Raw genomic sequence first — 18,418 nt, 5'->3', positions numbered from 1 at the left:
GCTACTGCATACACCAGCATGCCTAGAAGGGCAGAGGCAGCAACACTCATTTCTCTGGATGTGGGCATTGACTGCGATAGGAGCTACCACATCTAGGAGCCCAGGTATGTCAAGAGATTGTCTGTGAAAGCAGACGGAACACTGTGCAATATTGGCTGCCACTGGGGGTATATTTTGATAGGATTACTTTCAATTGGTGAAAGATTCAGTTGAAGTTTACTCTAAACTGCAGTGCAAAGACAGTTTTCTTTAGGAAGTAGCGGAATTCCTGTTTTCAGCATTTACAAATTTTTAGCTGTCATAACTGTGTTCATTCAAGAGTCATCTTGGCTGCCAATGAAAGGGAGTATAAAAGAATATCACACTGGATTTTTGGGACGATCTGAGCTGTGTGTTTCTGATAGTTCACACAATCCTGGAATTTACTAGTCAAGAAAAGTATATTAGAAAAAGATGATTTTTTTTAAAGCTGGTACTTCTAGAGCTAGGGGTCTGATATTTTTTCTAGTATATCTCTTGTTATCTGAACAATTGAAGTAAATAAGGAGGCCAATTACAGTCTTTATTTTTTGTTCATGTACTTTTGGAGATTAAAGATTGCCATGTACACTGAGCTAACATTTTTTAAAGACACTTACTGTAAAAAGGGGACCAATTTTGGCCTGAATTTTGGTATGAGACTTGATTCTCTTTTGGTCTTGGTGCAAACTGGGATTTTTTTACTTGAATGGGATGCTTCTATGAACTGCTGAAGGGGGTAATCACAGATAAATACAATTAAAATGTTATTAAAAAATAATGTTTGTTCAACTAGTAAGCTGTTAGTAACAGTATTCTGCTGGTCCTTCTGCCAGTTTTGGTCAGGCCTTTCTTCCCTTCTGTCTTTTCAGTCTGTAAAGATGTAACCACATTGCTGTGTGATTTCACACAAGCTTTATTTAGAAAAAAAGGGAAAATACGTGATTAAGTTCCATTTTCTCTCTGTAACATGACACTGCATTCTGAATGATGCTATCAGATTTATTTTGTTAGTCTTCACTTTTATATCTTTTAAAATATTTATTATTTAGATTTTACTTTTTGTATCATTGTGATACTTATCAAAAAGTATCTTCTCAAACTTAAGAATCAAAAAATTTACCAAAACTGAAATAAGCTATTAACTTACACTGAGGATAATAACAAGTGGTGGAGTGTACAATACACAATATATAAGACTTTTTCAAAATATCAAATTTATCCTTAATTCCAAAGATATTTGAATAATGAACTATGTGATTTTGTGGTAGGTCTAAAAGAGTAATTGTCCTGCCAGATGATCAGAAAATTAAAAGGATTTAAAAGTCCTAATCAAAATGTAGATGCAAGAAAAGGCTTCTAGTGGAAATAAAACATAAAGCATATTGTGCAAGTAGTCAACAGACTGATACTGGAGTGCTGATATTTAATCTGATATGGCTTTTGTAGTCTAGATAGTTGGAAAAAATACCAAGGAATATCATAATCTTCCTTTTGCTTTCATGTAGTTTTGGAGATTGAAGTGCTTCACATACACTTTAAATGTCTCACATAGCCTGTTACAAGTTGATCTTCACTAAGGAAGTTGTTTGTGAGTAACTGGTTGTAAGAGTTTCTGTGGAGCTGGAATGAACTCTTTCATTACAGGGATTCACAGAGTGAGCGCTTTGAGAGGCTATCTCTGCTTGCTTTAACTGTGGCACCAACAGGAAAGGCCTTCTCACTCAAGTATAAATAGAAAGAGAAAATTGGTAACCACATTTCCAGGGCCATGCAGTGCAGCTTAGGGAGCTGACTCATCAGTCACTGACCTTCGTTTGAGGCCAGTGGAAGCCCTTCATTTCACCTCTCCATGACTAATTTCACCATTTATAGAATCCCTCTGCAAAGCACTTTGGGGTTCTCTGTGCAGAAGACCACGGTGAGTGTAGGCACTGGAGTGAGTTACTTGTAAACACTGATTGAGGCTTAGCAGAATAGCTTCCAGGGTGAGGGATCTCCTTGAGGAAGGGAATGGCTTTCCTATTTGGGATGCAAGTTGAGCCTCACTGAAAACATAACTGAACTATGCTCACTGCTAGAACAGCACCCAGGCTTTCTCAACCAACACACTCACAGCTTCAGGATGACTCAAGTGGGTCAAAATCCCACACCAGAGTTAAGTATAACATATGACAAATGTAACTCCCACACAGTCATGAGGAACAGAGTCTTCCTGTTTACTCTGTGCACTCACCACACTTTTTCTTCTCATAGGGCTTGTTGTCTTAATACAGATAATTAAGGAAAACAACAGCAGCAAAACAGAAAATGTTGTGGAGGTAGGAAGTTCCAGACTGACTGTTCCTTGGGGACCGATCAAAATTATATAGGCCTCCATCTCCTAGCCAAGGACAGAGTATGGGCTGTGGTAAAATAAGCTAGCCTGGGTGCAGTGTGAAGGACCAGCATTTGCATCTAGGCACAGATGTCTGCTGGGACCATCATTTGCAGGTGGTGTGGTACACAGCGATGGTGCACAGTGACAAGATAAATGCCCTGCCCTTCATCACTGCAAGAGTGTGGAAGTGAGACTGGCTCATCTGGCATGGAGTGGGCAGAATGCAAGCAGTAAGCTAGCTGTGTAACTGATGGATGAAGAAGGAAGAGAATCCCAAATGTTGTTTTAGTGTTGGCTCATAATTCTAAGCCAGACTCATAATACTGTCTTTTAAAATTTTTTTCCATGTGTGTATGTGTTGGTAATGCAGATCTGACTCAGAATTTTAGTTACATTTACTTTTTTGGCATTTTTTTTTAATGGTGGAATAGCAATCAAAGAGACACTGTAGAGAAAGAACCAATTTCCCAGAAATGAAGGTAGATTAGTGTTTTTCTTTGATAGGCAATGATTTGTTAAAGACTCTCTTGAGCTCTTAAAAAACGACATACATGGTAAGCAAAGTGAGCTACATTCATCTTGGTGACCACTCCCATCTGCCCACCCACCCATAATTTGTGCTGTTGTAGTCTTAGGAGTAGCCAGGCAATGACCTAGACTCCAGTAAGCAGATGGATGACCCTGATGGAAACTGGAGAAGCCTGATCTCCATTGTTGTCATGATGTAGGCTCAGTACAGCAGGGTGAGCTCACAGAGGCTGTGGCAAAGAAGTAGGGCTGAGTGAGCACCCAGAACACTAAGGATGAAAAAATGACTGTAAAGTAGATGAGATGACTTGGGGTTGAGATAAGGGTACCAGAAGGATTCCTCGATGTGTAGTGTAAGATGAAATTAAAATCATATTTTAATTTTGATGGAAATGAGAGTGCCAGAAGCACCATGCTCCTTCATTGTGGCATATCTGCTTCAGTTTACAGGATCAGCAAAACAAGCAGTGTTGTTATGAAAATACCTATTGTACAGAGCTGTACATCTGCCACAAAAAGAGCTGAATGTTGCTTCCTCTTTGGACCAGAACAGCTCTGTGAGGAATCTTTGGCTTTTCCACACAGCCACTATTCCAGATGGTCTTCAGCCCCACTCTGGGTGGGAAATATATCAGTCATGTGCAGCTAGGCTCAGCATCCACACTCAATGAAATCTGTAACTTGGTTCTTAGTTAGTGTTCTATTGCAGATCTGCTGATAGTAATAATTATAACTTTTACAGTTGGGGTGGCTGAGGTAATAAGGGAGAGGACCTGCCTCAGTGGCAAAGCTAGGGCTGGAATCCAGATTTGTTGTGTGGTTTACTGGTTTGTTCTGCCAAAGCCCAGATGAGTTGTGTAGCACATGCATACATCTCATGGAAGAGAGCTTGTTCATGCAGCTGCAGGGCAGTAATGTTCTTGTCCAGGAGCAGGTTGATTTGCCATTTAATTGGAAAAAGTCAGTGACTGAGAATGACGGTTTTAACTGCTGGAGTTAGAATTTAGAAATATGGAAACAGTGTCTAATTTCTTGGGTGAGTTGACTGGTAAGATGTGTAAATAACACAGTATATTTATTTGGTCTCATCTCAGCATGGACCAAGCAGCTGAACTCATGTGGCAGCTGGAGGAGTCATCTGACAATACAGGACAGCAGGAGCAGAGCCCTGATGATGCAGACACAGCAGGAGGGCTGGAGCAGCCTGCACACAGCAAGGATGAGCAACCCCACGGCAAGGATGAGCCACTGCAGAGCCATACCATCCTGTGGGACACTCTGGGCAAACAATTTGTAGAATATGAACAAGTGGCTCCATTTCTCATCCCAGAGGAGCAACAGAGAAGGCTGCTAGAATTTCTTCCCCTCTTCTTAAAGGTTTGTTCTCTTTATTGCCTTTGGTGCAGATAATAATTTGAGTTTCTTTTGCCTTATCCATTCTGTGGTCACCTAAACAGCCATTGTAGCTAATTGAAGCAGGATCCCTTTAGGTGATAAATTTCTATTCCATTGGGAGCCTCCTCTCCAGCGTGGCAGCACAAAAAGGCCTTGGCTCTGTGTGAGCCCTGCTCAGCAACAACAGCAGTATCTCTTATCAGCCCTGTGTGCAGCACAAATCCGAAACAGCCCCATTGAAACCAGACCAGCCTCTACCCCAGACCAAACCAGCACACTTCCCCTTCAAGGTCTGTGGAAAACACATCCTTAATGCTTCTAGGGTATTATTCAGACCAATGAACAGGCCTTGCTATAGAAGATTACCTCACTCAACTGCTTCCTCCTGTCTTCATAAGAAATGTATTGCAGGCTTTATATGAAATTCTTCCATTGAGGTTTTCCTACCTCAAATTTACAATTACAATTGAAATTCTTAGATCTCAAAGTTTCTAAGTTCTATTAGAGCTTTAGTTTTTGAATACCATGTAGTGAGCATGAAAGAAACAAGTTGTGTGAGATGAGACTATATACAGCTTCTTTATATTTACTGATTCTTAACTAAGTATGAATAGCAAGAATGTCTTTAATGTGCTGATAATTTTTGAAGGAAATTTTCAAAGAACTGAGAAAGCAGAACAAGGGTGATAAAAGTTATAAAATCTTGAAGTCTTAGGAATTAAAAATTGGGCCACATAGCAGAAAATTCTCACATGTCACGATAAGTAAGCAAATAAATGTTAGTACCAGTACTTTAGGGTCAAAGGACAGTTGCTCCCAGGAGGCAAGATGAGTATTGCTGAGGGACTGGCAATGTCGTGCATATGCATCAAGTGTTTCCCTCCTGTAGGGCTGAACTTCACAAGCCTTAGGACTGTGAAATCCTGATACTGAATTTCAGTAATGCTTGAAAAAAGGGGCTTTTAAATTCTCAAAGGAAACTTTGCTACTGAATATATTCATAATGGAGAAGTGATTTTTTTTCATTAGCTTAACACTTGATTTTATTCCCTAGGCATGAGATTCTTCCTCTCCACTTTTCTTAGATATGCTACTGGAGCTTTGCACTGCCTTGTAGGCCTTTAGGTCCAGAAGTGTGACTAGAGCATTTTGGCTTTGCAACATTCATTTAAGATTACATTCTGCCTTTTAGCTTTTAGTCATCATGTCCTTGCCCACATGACTTTTACTCCCTTCATATGCCTGCCTTCTGTTGGGTTGGGGAAATGCATCTCAGTTTGGGTGGTACACGTTGTGAAGTTCTTACAGAAACTACCCTGTTTAACAATGGGCTCTGTGTGAGCCTTCTCCCTCCTTGGAAGATTTTTCTCTTGCTTTTACTTTCCTGTTCTGATCATGCAGATGCCAATGCATCTCTGCCTTTTTGTTTGAGTGCTTTAGCTCTTGCTTGGCTGGGTGAAGAGAGGGGTCACCAAGCAGGAGACACCTGGGGTGCGGGGGCTCGTTATTCACTGCGGCTCCTTGACGTAGAAGGAGAAGGTGTGGGAGGGAAATGTCAGCCATCTGCTTGTGATTCAGGCCTGGGCTGGGAGTCATTTTAATGTGCCTTCTGTATCTTCCCTCTTGGTGCCTCAGAGAGTATCAGAATGTTCTATTACACGGCTGTTTCGAGCTAGCGTCTCTCCATGAACCATGGAATAGGAAGGGCAGATGGGAACAGCAGACACAGGGAACTTGTGGCAGAATCTTAAATATGTAGAAACAGGTTTAAGAGGAAGAAAGAAAAGAAGATTACTTTGATACCATATTATTTGAGTTTCCCCTCAAGGCAGACATCCTACAATGGAGTCAGGTTGATATGCTCCCAGATATAGATCTTCTGTAGGCTCAGACATGAATATGAAATTAATGAAATCTGTTCCTAAAGGAGAGTGTATTCTGAAGATTGGTTTTTAGCCCTCAGGAAGAGCACTGACACGATCAAATCAGAACCTTAGTGGCCTGTTTTGTAGGGAGACGGACTATTCCGTTCATCAATTGCTATGAACTTTTGGTTACTGCTCTCTGCTATGTATGATCCAAGCTTCTAAAACTTATCCTTCTCATTCTGTTAGCAAAAGAGTGAGTATAGTGAGGCCTTTCTGAAGTGTAAAGAGGATGTTCCTCTTTGAGGAAGAGGGGCAGAAATCTTGCACTGCTTTCTTCTGTAAAGGGACATAGCTTAATGACAAACATTGTGTATTTTTAAGTGACTATAGGTTTCTTGTAATTTTGTTTGCGCAGCTTGCTTCTGCTCTTTACAGATATTCCTTCTGCAGTGGACAAATTTGTGGATCTTGCTTCTGCAACTGAGTGGTTCTGAAATTAACTTAGGATCAAAATCTGAAAAAATTAGTTTGATTTTAACATTGGCTGATTGATGAAAATTAATAATAGGCACACGGTGCACTTGCATTTCAGTGTTGTAGCACAGAAAGATGATTTGGGTGCATTTTACTTACTGACTGCAGTAAAATGATGTAAAAAGTTGATGCTTGCCTGGTTATTGAGAGGTCACTGACGTTTTGTCCACAAGCTGCCACCTGTGATGAAAGAAAAGAAATTGAAAGCCATGGTAGGGAAGGGAATAGTATTTGTGGAGGATCTTCATTTACGAAGAGTTGCACTGATTTCTTGACAGAAAGTAATATGGGATGTCTGATCCAATATTTTTAGGAAGACATGTAATTTTTCTTCCTTTAATCATTGGGGCTTATGGCATGATATTTCAGAGCTTCTAAAAGGAGGAAACTTTTGTAAATTTTGTGAGTTTGCTGAGGACAGAAATATCTCCGACTGGTCGTTAGAGGTGAATGCTGAGCTATTGTTAATACATAAATATGTGTATCATCAGAGATTTTATATAAAAGAATTGGCACCTGGTTCTTGAAGGCTGGTTGGGTGCAATAGTATTAGTCTGCTGGAATATTTTCTTTATTGATGTTGAATTTTTTCCCCCAAAGATAGGGCTAAGAAACATAAGAAGGGTTTGTCAGACTCAGGGAATCAACAAGTCTTCCTGTTATTTATCTAGTAAGTTTTGTACTTAATTGCTTGTCCATTCTTGAATGGTGAGTTATAAGCTTATAAATAAGTTGTTTATAAGCTTGTGTATAAGTTTGTTTCTTCAGGGCATTTGTCATATTTTGAAAGGGGCTAGCATAATTTTTGATACAAATTAGTGACACAAGGTGTGACCAACATTTACACTGTTTGGAAAATACTGTAAAAGTAGTTCTCTAGTAGGTGCATTGCATGATTCAAAAGGTAGCTCCAGTTTGACTTCTGTATCCAAAGTGTCATATTCCTGTCTGTCTGAGAAATACTGCTTAATGGATTATACTGACTACTGAATTTTATAGAGGAATGTTAGCCTTGTGCTTCTTTATTTATGTTTATTCATTTTTGTCAATCTACCAAAGACATGATATGTCAGAGACTTAACAGTTGCACTTGGATTTCAGGCCTGGGAACAGTCGTCTGGAGTAATTGTATTCCCCAACATTCAGCTGTTAGCCAGTGAGGTTTCCAAGCTTCTGACTAAAGAAATTAAGAGGAACCTCAATGGAAAACCTGCAGGTAATGATCCCATACAATTTCCATTGGATCCACTTATTTTGGAAATGTGTGTCTTTCAGTTGTACTCTGCACTGGAAATAAAGGAGGACCAGGAAAATGCTGTGCAGCAAGCAAGATATTTTAGTAGGTGTGAGCTAGCACTGATTTGAGGTGGTTGCACTGACGATTTCGCCTTGTATGACATGCTGATCTTTAGTTTGGAACTCTTGTAGCTGGAAGTGTGTAATGTAGAATGCAGGTAAGAGTGAAAGAGTAGGTTGCACACTATTCTGAGGAGCTTTCTTAAAAATGAGAAAAACATTGCTAGCCACATAGGCTTTCCTGGTGGCTGTTGTACATTCTTTGTGCTGTCAGCTGCCAGGCTTCCTAAACTGAGCTGGTATTCTTGGTGAAATTTGTCAGTTTGAAATATGTAGTTTGCATGAACTGAGCTTGATGCTGAATCAAAATAATTTTGTTTTTCTGATTACTTTAGTGGACTCCTGCTACTGTAGTTTTGTTTAATTTGTCAGATCTGTGATAGATAAATGCATAATGCATAGATAAACCATAAATGCAGCGTTTTCATCTTTGACTAAGGAATTAAAGTTTAATGTTTTTGTGATAACAGAAGAAGCTCGTCTGGCTTTGGAGCAATTGCTGAAGCAGAAAGGGGAAGCAGGAGATGGCCATTTGCTCCTGAAATCAGTGTATCTGCTCTCACAGACTGACTTGGTAAGAGAAAATACCACAAAGCATGTTTTCCATTTTATTTCAGAGAAACTCTGTAGGTGCAGTAAAGACTCAAGTCTCAGTATTTGCATTATCCCTAATATTTTGAGTTTGAGCATGCCCAAGGTATACAGTTAAAGTATACACCACCAGGTTTGTAGGCCAGTCTTTTCTAAAAGATAGAAGTAACTATTTTGTGCTTTCTGATACCCTTTTAGTTTTGGTTGTCACATGGCTGGTTTTTCTAGTGTTTCACTGCTTCCCCTCCCCATTGTGTATCTTTTTGTATATTCTTTACCAGTCTAGTTTACATATAAGAATAGATGAATAGTTAGAATCTGTCTGGTAATAGAATGGTTGACTTTACTTTTCAATCCTGATAGTCTCTCACTTTGAAGTGTTTCACAAACTCTACTTGTAGAGCCATCCCAAATGCAGACTGGCATCAGGAGTACAGCCTGCTGGTGGCATCTGTGGTGTGTTTATCCATGACATTTAGTTAAACAGTTTGTGTTAGTTTTCTTGTTCAAAGACACAAAAATAAAATCTTACTGTCAGATTATAGTGGATATGTTCTGTATCATAAGGAGCTCTATAAAATTATATATACATATATATATAGCTAGTCACAACATGACGTTTCTGATGTGTTTTTCACAGATTTAAGACGTTGCCATTTTTTGTAGCACACATACTTACAAAACTTCATATCACAAACCTCATCCTTCTGTTAGTTTGGTGCTGATTTTTGTTATGACTACTGTGTGCCAAGCACACACACTGGGACTTCTCTGGAAGTTCTGTGCAGCCATAGTGAAGATGAGAGGAAACTAAGTATTGAGAAACACTGTGACGAAACTGCCATTTGCATTTATAAAACCTGTTATTAGAGGTGTGTGCAGTTACTCAATATGTTAAAAAAATGAAGGCATTATAGGTAAACTGCTGCTATTCTGAATCAGGAAGGAGTGGAGAATTCATGTTTGCATTCCAGACCTCTCTAGCTGCAGAGTGTCCTGGACAGTAATGGTAAAGGGGACACTGTCTGTCCCTGGCCTTGCTGTTGGTCCAGCTGCCAGCTAGTTTGCAGGTTGTGTACTTCACTGGCTGCATGTCTCCATATGCAGGACAGAGTGCTGCCAAAGCTGGAGTTCAGCTGGAGCAGGAAGTCTGGGAGCAGCTATATAAATACACAAAGTGTATTTAATTCTGCCAATGGACTTCACAGCCATGCTGTGTGACTGCCAGTCTTGTGTGCCCTAGAGCACCCATGAGGGCAAAATGCCCCAGTGGGTCTTTCATCTGCCATGGCTATTCTCAGTGTGGAGGAACACAAGGAAACTGTGGTCAGCTGCTGGAGGAGCTGATTGTATTTTTCTTCTTAGAGGACTCTGTGGAACATTATTGGATCTGGACTCCCAGCTGCTCTGATGCAGTGCCTGTACCTGTTCTTTACTGTCCCTCTGAAGAAAACCAGCGATGATAGGGAGACAAGTGAGGATGATGCCCAAACTCAGGAAATGCTTGTTAAGGTGAGATGTGCGTTTGGGGGTTCATTTGCCCTGGGTACTCAGATGTTCACTTAGGCTCCTAGTTGTTAATTTGATTCAAGCTGGCAAAAAATCTTTAAGCTTGGACTGCAAAATGTTGAATAAGCATCAGGAGCCATATAAAAACTATCTCATCTTTTTTTACTAAACAAAAAATATTACTTTAACTGGGAAAATCCATTAAGAATGTCCTGGTGGTAGTTTTACTGCTTCATTTCGTTGCATCCTTTCTCCTGGCATTAGTATCAAACTTATCATCTCCTTCCCCAATGGATTTTTCTTCATCTCCTGGGTATCTCTAGAGTGTTTATTGTAGCTGATATTTGTTTGCTTTTCAGATAATGCTTAACATGTACAAAGAGGAACAAGGCATAGAGGAACTGCTGGCAGCTGATAAGCTTCAGTCATTAATTATAGCAACTTCTTCTCTGTGGGACCAGTGCAGCCACTCTTGGAAAGTACCTACAGGCTGTGTGCTAAGAACAATTTCAAAGGCTCAGACCAAAAACAGCATTGTGTATCTACAAGGTTTGGCTTCTTCTTTCCCCATTGCTCCCCTGGGAATGAATTACCAAAAAGAGTCTCCCCAGGACATATTACATCATCTGTAATCTCCCTTACAACATTCAGTAGTCAGCTGCAAAGCATGGGCTTGTGACTTAGTAGAGAGGAGCTTTATTTAGTACTGATAGTCATCTGGAAACTGAAGGATTGTAACATAAAAAACCCCTCCAAATTACAGGCAAGAGCCAATCCCACTTAATCACACTGACATAGGCAAGAGGAAGATGTAGTACTTTTTTTTAGGTTGTGTGACTCAGTCTGTGGGTCTGAGCCTCATGAACACTAAATACAAGATTGGGTCAGAGTAATGGTGTCTTTAGGGACAACAGCATGGTTGGTTAAGCCCTCTCTTCTTTCTAGGCTTTATTAGTTCAAGCAATTATTTTCTTATTAAGAAGTACAAAGGTCACAAGGCTCAATTTCTTAGAAGTGAAAAAATAGTTTTATCATGCACAAATTACCATGAGTATTCCGTATCATGGAGTAAATGCATATAGATATTTTTATATTTTAAATCAAAAGACTTGGCTTCCCGAGTGAGATGGAAAGAACTATTTGGGCATATTTTGAAGCTGCCCTGGAAGGACTGGCCATGAGATTAGACAAGAAAGCTAGGCTTCATTTCTCAAAGCAAAATGTGTGTACCCCATTGTATATGCTTCATTGAGCAAAGAATGAATCTATGAACTCTGCACAGGATATGTGATTGACTTAGTATGAGACAATTAAATCTGTTAGTCTCTGCTTGCCTTGTGCTCAGACAGCTAGATTCAGTATATATGAATTTTGGTGATTTGCGGGGGTTGAAAGCTTATACTCCTGAGATTAAATTAGTTTCTGGTAGCAAAGCAAAGAAATGCATGCCTATTTTAAAGCCAACAATGCTTCTGAAATTAGTATGATATTCATATGTCCTCTTTTCTTTTTAGAAGAACAGTTATCTGACTCCTACTTTAGTGGGAAATAACTTCAAATTTGTTTGATTTTTGTTAGTAACTTTAAATTTGTTTGACTGTCAGTCCCTAAATACCTGCTGGGTTTTTTTTTCACAGCTGTTGACTGCATTAAAATAGCTGTTCAGAATCTCTTTACACTGGCTGATACTCTACCTGCTTGTGATGTGTGTGAAGCTGCCTGCATTGTGTTGTGCTTTGTCAAAGATTCTTATCCTGTATCATCAGCTTTATTGACAGAGTTTGAAAGTAATGATGGCTACCAGCTCCTGCTAAAAATTTTACTCAGGTAAGAGAGGCTTCTAGTAGGATTCTAAAGCATGGTAAAGCTTAATTTTCAGAATGCATAGTGGTCTCTTAAAATATCAATCACATAGGTAATTCTGTGTGGATGCAAAGCATTGCTATATTAGGAAGGGAAGCAGTGTGTAACTTTTACTACTTTAGCCATAACAGAAGGAGAACAGTACAGGGGAAGTTAGTTTGCAGGTGGGATGGGGACTTTTTGAACACAAGACAAAGGTTCATCAATTAGTTTACAGAGGATGTAGGTCAGAGACATTTGTCTCAGTGAAAGTGAGCTTTTAATCCAGGAATGCAGTCAGCTAGGGAGGGAAACACTGTGTCCTTGCTGTGCAAAAACAAGTGAACAAAATCTACCCAAACTTAAATCTGAGATGTTTACGTTCTTCAGAACTGAAATGAGCATAAACACATCAGGAAAAATCCCTACTAGTTATCCTAATCCAAATTAAAAAGCAGAATCTGTTGCTCTCCTTTGTCACCTTGTGGTGTTGCACCAGGCTGAGTTTCTTTAACATAATCTCAAGAGAGCATTTCCAGATATTTTTGTTTCCCTTCTGGATTTGCCTATTTTTGTAGCATTCATCCAACACTTTTGAAAACTTTGGTCCCTGAACAATGACTGGGGTGGGGAGGGTATTTTGTAGTTTGGATCAAGAGGATTGTAAATTGAATCATGAAGTCAAAGATATCTGTGAATGACTATGTCAGTTCATTATTTTTGAATGGCACAAATTTATTAATTTATGGTTGGAAAAAAAAATTGTGTTTTTCTGGCAGTGTTTTCTTTAATTACCAGAGACTGTCTAGATTTCCCTTGTAAATAAACTGCATTGATATGCATATTTCTGATTAAATTCTAACCATGTTAGGGCAGGAAACACGGAATCCTTTTCCATAAGGGCTATGACTGTCCTCGTCCCTTTCAACTGATATAACTAGGCTGAAGAGACAGAAATAACAGATGCTCAGGGCTTCATTCCCAGCATATGCTGGCATAATGGAGAGTTCTTTCCAGATTGTTTCGTGTGAGCAGGTACCCTCTTCTCTGATGGTTGGAACTTTTTCTTTAGGTAAAAAAAGTCTTGCTAATAGCATTCTTTGAAACAGAGCATTTTCTCTATTTTGTTCTTTTTCATGTTTAGGTGAAACCAGAATATTTTTTTGTTTTCTTCAGAGATTTTTCTAACCTAACTGTATCAGTCTATTTCTCTGCCTCTAACCCATGCCCAGATTATGCAGTTTTCCTTAAGAATTGACCCATCTTAGAATTACAGAATAAGATGATGTGCTAAACTGTTCTCTGTCCTTTGACAGACTGTCACTTCAGTCTATGAACCATGGCAAATCTGGGGTTACATTTCAAACTATTTCCTTACTTAAGAGAGACCTGCAATCTTCATGTCTTATTCACAAAGCTCTGGCAATATAATATTTTTCTGTTCCTCAGGGATGAGATTTTTCTGTTATTTATCTCAGTTAGCTAGTCCCTTATCTTGCCAACCATATGTCCACCTTTTTATATTGTGTGTTTTAATTATATGAATTCTCACAAAGTTTAAATTTTTATCCTCCAAATCAGACTTGTTTTGAGTTAGCTTTTTTTTTAAGGACATATAATGGGACTAAGTTAAAATATTTATCTTCCATTTGTTAACAAGACTCTTTCAGTGTCACTTCAGTTTCCTTCAGTCTGTAGGTTTTGTTCTGATTCAGTATGCCACTATGGTGTGGGTTAGTCTGTGTAACTCCTATGTGCTCCATGCCTGATGATGTACCCAAAGTGTTTCATAATTATGGCATGAATACATGACTGTCCTGAGTTTTATTCCTAGATGTGAGGGTTTGCAGCAAAATGAAGGAGACCCTTATCTGGATGAGATCTTGGCCATGCTGACTTGCCTTACAACCTGTGGAAAAACTGAACTGAAAGTTTCTGGCAATATTGTGCACCCACAATTGCCACACTTTGATTTTGAACGGACACAGTCTTCTGGTACGGTGGTGTATATGTGAGTGTGTTTGTGTGTATATATACCTGCACATGTGGCTGGGTAGAGGGGTCATAGGAAAATGCAACTCTATTCATTTTGTGTCTTAATATGGAAGAAAGGAGTATGATGTGGCATCTTCAGATCTATGTGTCAGTGCTGCTGGAGCCTGAATGCCACCTACATCAAACTGAAATGACCATGTTAGCTCTAGCATTTCATCCAAGCTCAAGAATATACCTCCCCATCACATCTCTCATGTCTGTTGCTCTCATTTCCACTTTCAGATGATCTAACATTACAATTAGGATACTTGTAGAGAGATCTTTTTACATGAGTGCCATGTAAAAATGATCTCTCCTGGGTTTTTTCCACACAGGAATGACAGTGAAAAACCTCCAGCCTTTCCAGGTGCTGCAATCCATTTTCCAGAGAAGTAATGATCAGCACCTGTGTGGAAGAATCTTGGCAGCAATTGGTACCATATGGGCTTGGGACAGAGTGAACTTCTTTCTTCTGGAATGGACACTGCAACCTATCAACCAATTCACTGACATCATTCACTTCAAGCCACCCCCAGTCCAAGTCCAGTTCTTCAGACTGGTGGAGTCCATAGTCCTGAGCCTGTCCTATGTTCCCCATGAGATTTTGAAGAAGGTTCAGTGTTTGATAAAGGAAAACATAGTGCCATTCTGCACCTTAACAGCTCTCCAGTGCCTTCTCAGCATGACCCAGAAGGACCTGTTATTTAGTGACATTTTCCGTGACTCTGGGCTCTTAGGCCTACTGCTGGCACTCTTGAGGAAGGAAGCCAAGATCTTGAGGAAATCAGGTACAGCTTAAAGCCACTCACAACAACCACTGAAGAAGGCAGATCAATAGGAATAAATAATCTTTTTCTACAGTAAATTTATGTATTTTTTCCATACTGAGTAGCTAGATTTTGTCTTCAAGCTGATTGGCCTAAATTTGGCACACAAGCTGGGTCCTCTCTGAAATCTCTGCTGTTTGTTTTTCTGCTCACTAGCCTAGCCTAAACAGCTCTGGGATTTTCTTTGCTAGTGTACATTGAATTTTTCTGGGTGGTAACCTTCAGCCCACACTTTTAAACAAGTCTTAATTTGGGGTTCTCTATAATGCAAGCTTGAGATGGGAGCAAGAAAAATACTTCCTTCCATTTCTTGTATAATGTAACATAACTTTTAATATGCTGACAGCTGGAACTCCTCTGCCTAACCCGAAAGAAGGCACTGAGAAGGAATTAAATGTTGTGATGCTGAAAATGGTGGCTGCCCTTACAGCAAGGTCTGTGAGGAACACGGGTAAGGAAATACACATGACTGTGTTACCCTTGTGATATCTGGGGGTAAGTGGCCATGGTCTTAAGGAGCACAAACAAATTTTCAGACTTTTGTGCTTCAGTGAAAAATGGAGGAAAAAAGCAAGAAGTGTAGGGATAACTGTGTTACACTAGAAGGAAATATGACAAAGGTATTCTCATCCTGAATTATAAGCTTTGCCCCCAGTAGTCAGCTTGTTTCCTTCATCCATGGACATGCTCCTGAAGTGTTTGTATAGAGCTAGCTTGTGGAAAAAGTGTGTACTTGACTCTTGTGTATCATTTGTTCATCCAGATTTTCTGCCATTATATCTGTCATTTGAAATCTTGATTGGATCAGGTGCATGCTGAGGAACACTCCTATATTTGTGTTATAGCTAAGAATTTATACCTGTTTGTAGGGAATCTTGTGGAACACAGTAGCACAGGAGTGAATGCTACTGAATACAGGAATCCACTCAATTCACTATGGAACCCTAGAATCATCATGTTTGCAGTGTTTTGCATGGTGTAAATATATTTTTGGAAATCATCAAAATTTCCCTTCCTAAATGAAAGAGATGCTTAAGCTGAAAATAAGGTGTCTTTTTATTCATTATTGTATTGAGAACTTGTCATCTCTGATGATTGGAAATCATGGTCATCCAGTCATTTTATCCCTAGCTGTTCTTGTGCCATTCAGTTTGTGTCATCTTTAGCTTAACCAGCTGCTCTTACCTGTCCTGCTGTATTTTTAGAAATGTGGAACTTCACACCAACACTGAAAATCTCCCTGTAAAAATTACAAGCAAAGGGTAGTTTAACTGAAAAATGACAATGTGTTTGTCCCTAGTTGTTCTGAAGGACTATGGAATGGTGCCGTATATCAAGATATTTTTGGATGATGAGTGCTACAGGAGTGCTACCCTCAGCATCTTGGAGCAGTTATCAGTCATCAATTATGAAGAATATATGAGCATTATTATTGGGGCCCTCTGTTCTTCCACTCAATGGGAACTGCACCTGAAACTTGATCTTCTGAAGGTAATAATGTGGCTTTCACTTGGACATTGTTTTCTTGGGAACCATCTGTTTTCAAGATGTAAAAGCAGAAGAAAGAGCCAAAAGCCAACTCTAGTTTATGGTGACTTGGGCACTTTGATTTTTAGCAATGCCTGTGTGGTGAATACCTTCACTCAGTATCAGATTACAAAGTATTTTGAAGACATAAATAGTAATGCAAGAGGGAAAAATGGAAATGCTAAAGGCACAATTGTATGAGCAGTTCTATACAATGTGACAGAGAAAGGAGAAACAAATGTGAATGAAAGATGTGAAGCAGCAAGATTGGAAGAGTCAGGAAAGGCATGAGACTAACAGCTTCATTCAGATAAGTTTCCAAGATTGAAATTTTGCTGTCCTTAATTTTGTCATTTCTCACAAACACGAGTGTAAACACATGTAAAAAGAGATGAGGCAATGGAAAGGAAGAATTTTATGAATGTTTGGAGGAAGAAACTAGAACTGGGCATAGCCTCTATTAACCCCAGAGTGTCTGATCCTAAGCAAAGAAACAGAGGAAAGAATCACGGTGCTTTATTTTGGTTTATAGGTCATAGACATCCAGTTGAAAAGCAGCACTCTTGTAATCACTGATTTTAGAATGCAGCACTGTGTAAGCACTGCTTTTACAATTCAACACTATTGTACACGCTGATTTTAAAATTTCTTTCTACCTTCTCTGACAAGTGTAAATGCAATTCACTTTCCCATACAATATAACAACTGCTTCTATAACAAAAGAACCATGTTATTAAAAAAAGTTAAAAGGATGAAGTTTATAGCTTTGATTTGAAATAGTAAACTTTAACAATACCTGTGGAAAAGTTGAGTATGGTGTCCAAACTAATATGAAAATAAATGCAACTTCAGTGTCTAATTTTGACAAATGATAACTGTATTAAAGTATAATGTAAGCAAATGAATTTATTTTCTTTATCCATTGGGACTGTGATTGTGTTACACACAAATTCAGATTGATTTGCTAATGTATATTTAGCTGTTAAAGCCTGAGTCCAAATGCAATTAGCATTGCCGTATTCCAGTGTGGCACGTGGACAATTATGAGGAATAACAAATAATGGAATGTGCAAAATAAATTCTGTTAGCAGTAACTGAGTTAGGGGATTTCCAGCAGACATCAGTTTTATAGATTCAAGACAGAGGAATACTAACTCATAGGTGATTAAATTCTAACTGAGTTAAAGCTGGGGGAAATGTGTTTACTGTTGACCTACTCTGGAATGTGTTAAAGCCATCCTGATAACTTCAACTCTAAATTATTAAATTTACTCCCTGTTCAGAAGTCTCTGCCTGGTTTGATACATTATCATACAAAATTGAATGACAGTAATAGAGTGCCCCCTCCCCCTTCAGTTCTCACAGTCCTTTCTCACAGTCCTAGCTCCTGTTACAGGCAGATATATTTCTGTTAAAAACTGTTCCTTCTCAGGAGGCTGTGAAGTAAAGCTTTTCCATTGGATATCTCTTGGGGAGATCTAAATATGAAATTAACCCTTTCCAATGTGCAAAAGTACAGCATCAAATTTGAAAAGTCCCTGTACAAAATGAATTGTGCAACACCTCAAAAACTTGGGATCAATTATATTCAAATGCAGTCGACTGTTTCCTTGCAAGCTCCTTTTTCTCACCAATTTTATTTCCACAGCTCTTAATAACTTTTCCAGATTTGCTTTAAAATGGCAAGCCCATAACATTAAAAATTGGAAAATAGTTTAAGTTGGGTTTATATATGTTATATTGTCAAGTGGCATTCACTTATAACGTGCTTTAATCCTATTGAAGTTAGATAAAATCTAATGACTTCATTGTCTTGAGATCTTACTTTTTATGGCTTTTTTCCTCTGAAGTGTTGTGCAAACTTTAAAAATACCTTAGCTGAGAAAAGATATTCTTGTCTTTCTTAATGAGGAGAGCCTGCTGCTTGCAATATTCTTTATGCCATCCTGTGTCACTGGGTTTTTTTTGGAAAGGGCGTTCTCAGTCATATGAGCAAAAGTTTAGTGTGG

The 18,418-nt window shown here is 39.0% G+C and overlaps 1 protein-coding gene across 1 annotated transcript in view; it reads left to right on the top strand.

Moving 5' to 3' along the window:
• The window catches only part of WDFY4 (WDFY family member 4), a 112,411-nt gene continuing 93,993 nt past the window's right edge, over positions 1-18,418 (top strand). The window contains exons 1-11 of the mRNA XM_059477409.1: positions 1-104; positions 4,021-4,303; positions 7,825-7,939; positions 8,550-8,653; positions 10,036-10,182; positions 10,539-10,728; positions 11,817-12,006; positions 13,856-14,016; positions 14,391-14,843; positions 15,229-15,333; positions 16,183-16,373. Coding sequence (XP_059333392.1) covers positions 4,022-4,303; positions 7,825-7,939; positions 8,550-8,653; positions 10,036-10,182; positions 10,539-10,728; positions 11,817-12,006; positions 13,856-14,016; positions 14,391-14,843; positions 15,229-15,333; positions 16,183-16,373 — 1,938 coding nt within the window. The 5' untranslated portion in view covers positions 1-104; position 4,021. The remainder of the gene's footprint in view (positions 105-4,020; positions 4,304-7,824; positions 7,940-8,549; positions 8,654-10,035; positions 10,183-10,538; positions 10,729-11,816; positions 12,007-13,855; positions 14,017-14,390; positions 14,844-15,228; positions 15,334-16,182; positions 16,374-18,418) is intronic.

This window comes from Ammospiza nelsoni, chromosome 8, assembly GCF_027579445.1.
Source record: "Ammospiza nelsoni isolate bAmmNel1 chromosome 8, bAmmNel1.pri, whole genome shotgun sequence".
Taxonomy (NCBI): Eukaryota; Metazoa; Chordata; class Aves; order Passeriformes; family Passerellidae; genus Ammospiza; species Ammospiza nelsoni.
The sequence above is the reverse complement of the archived record's forward strand: the minus strand, read 5'-3'. Positions and strand labels throughout refer to the sequence as shown.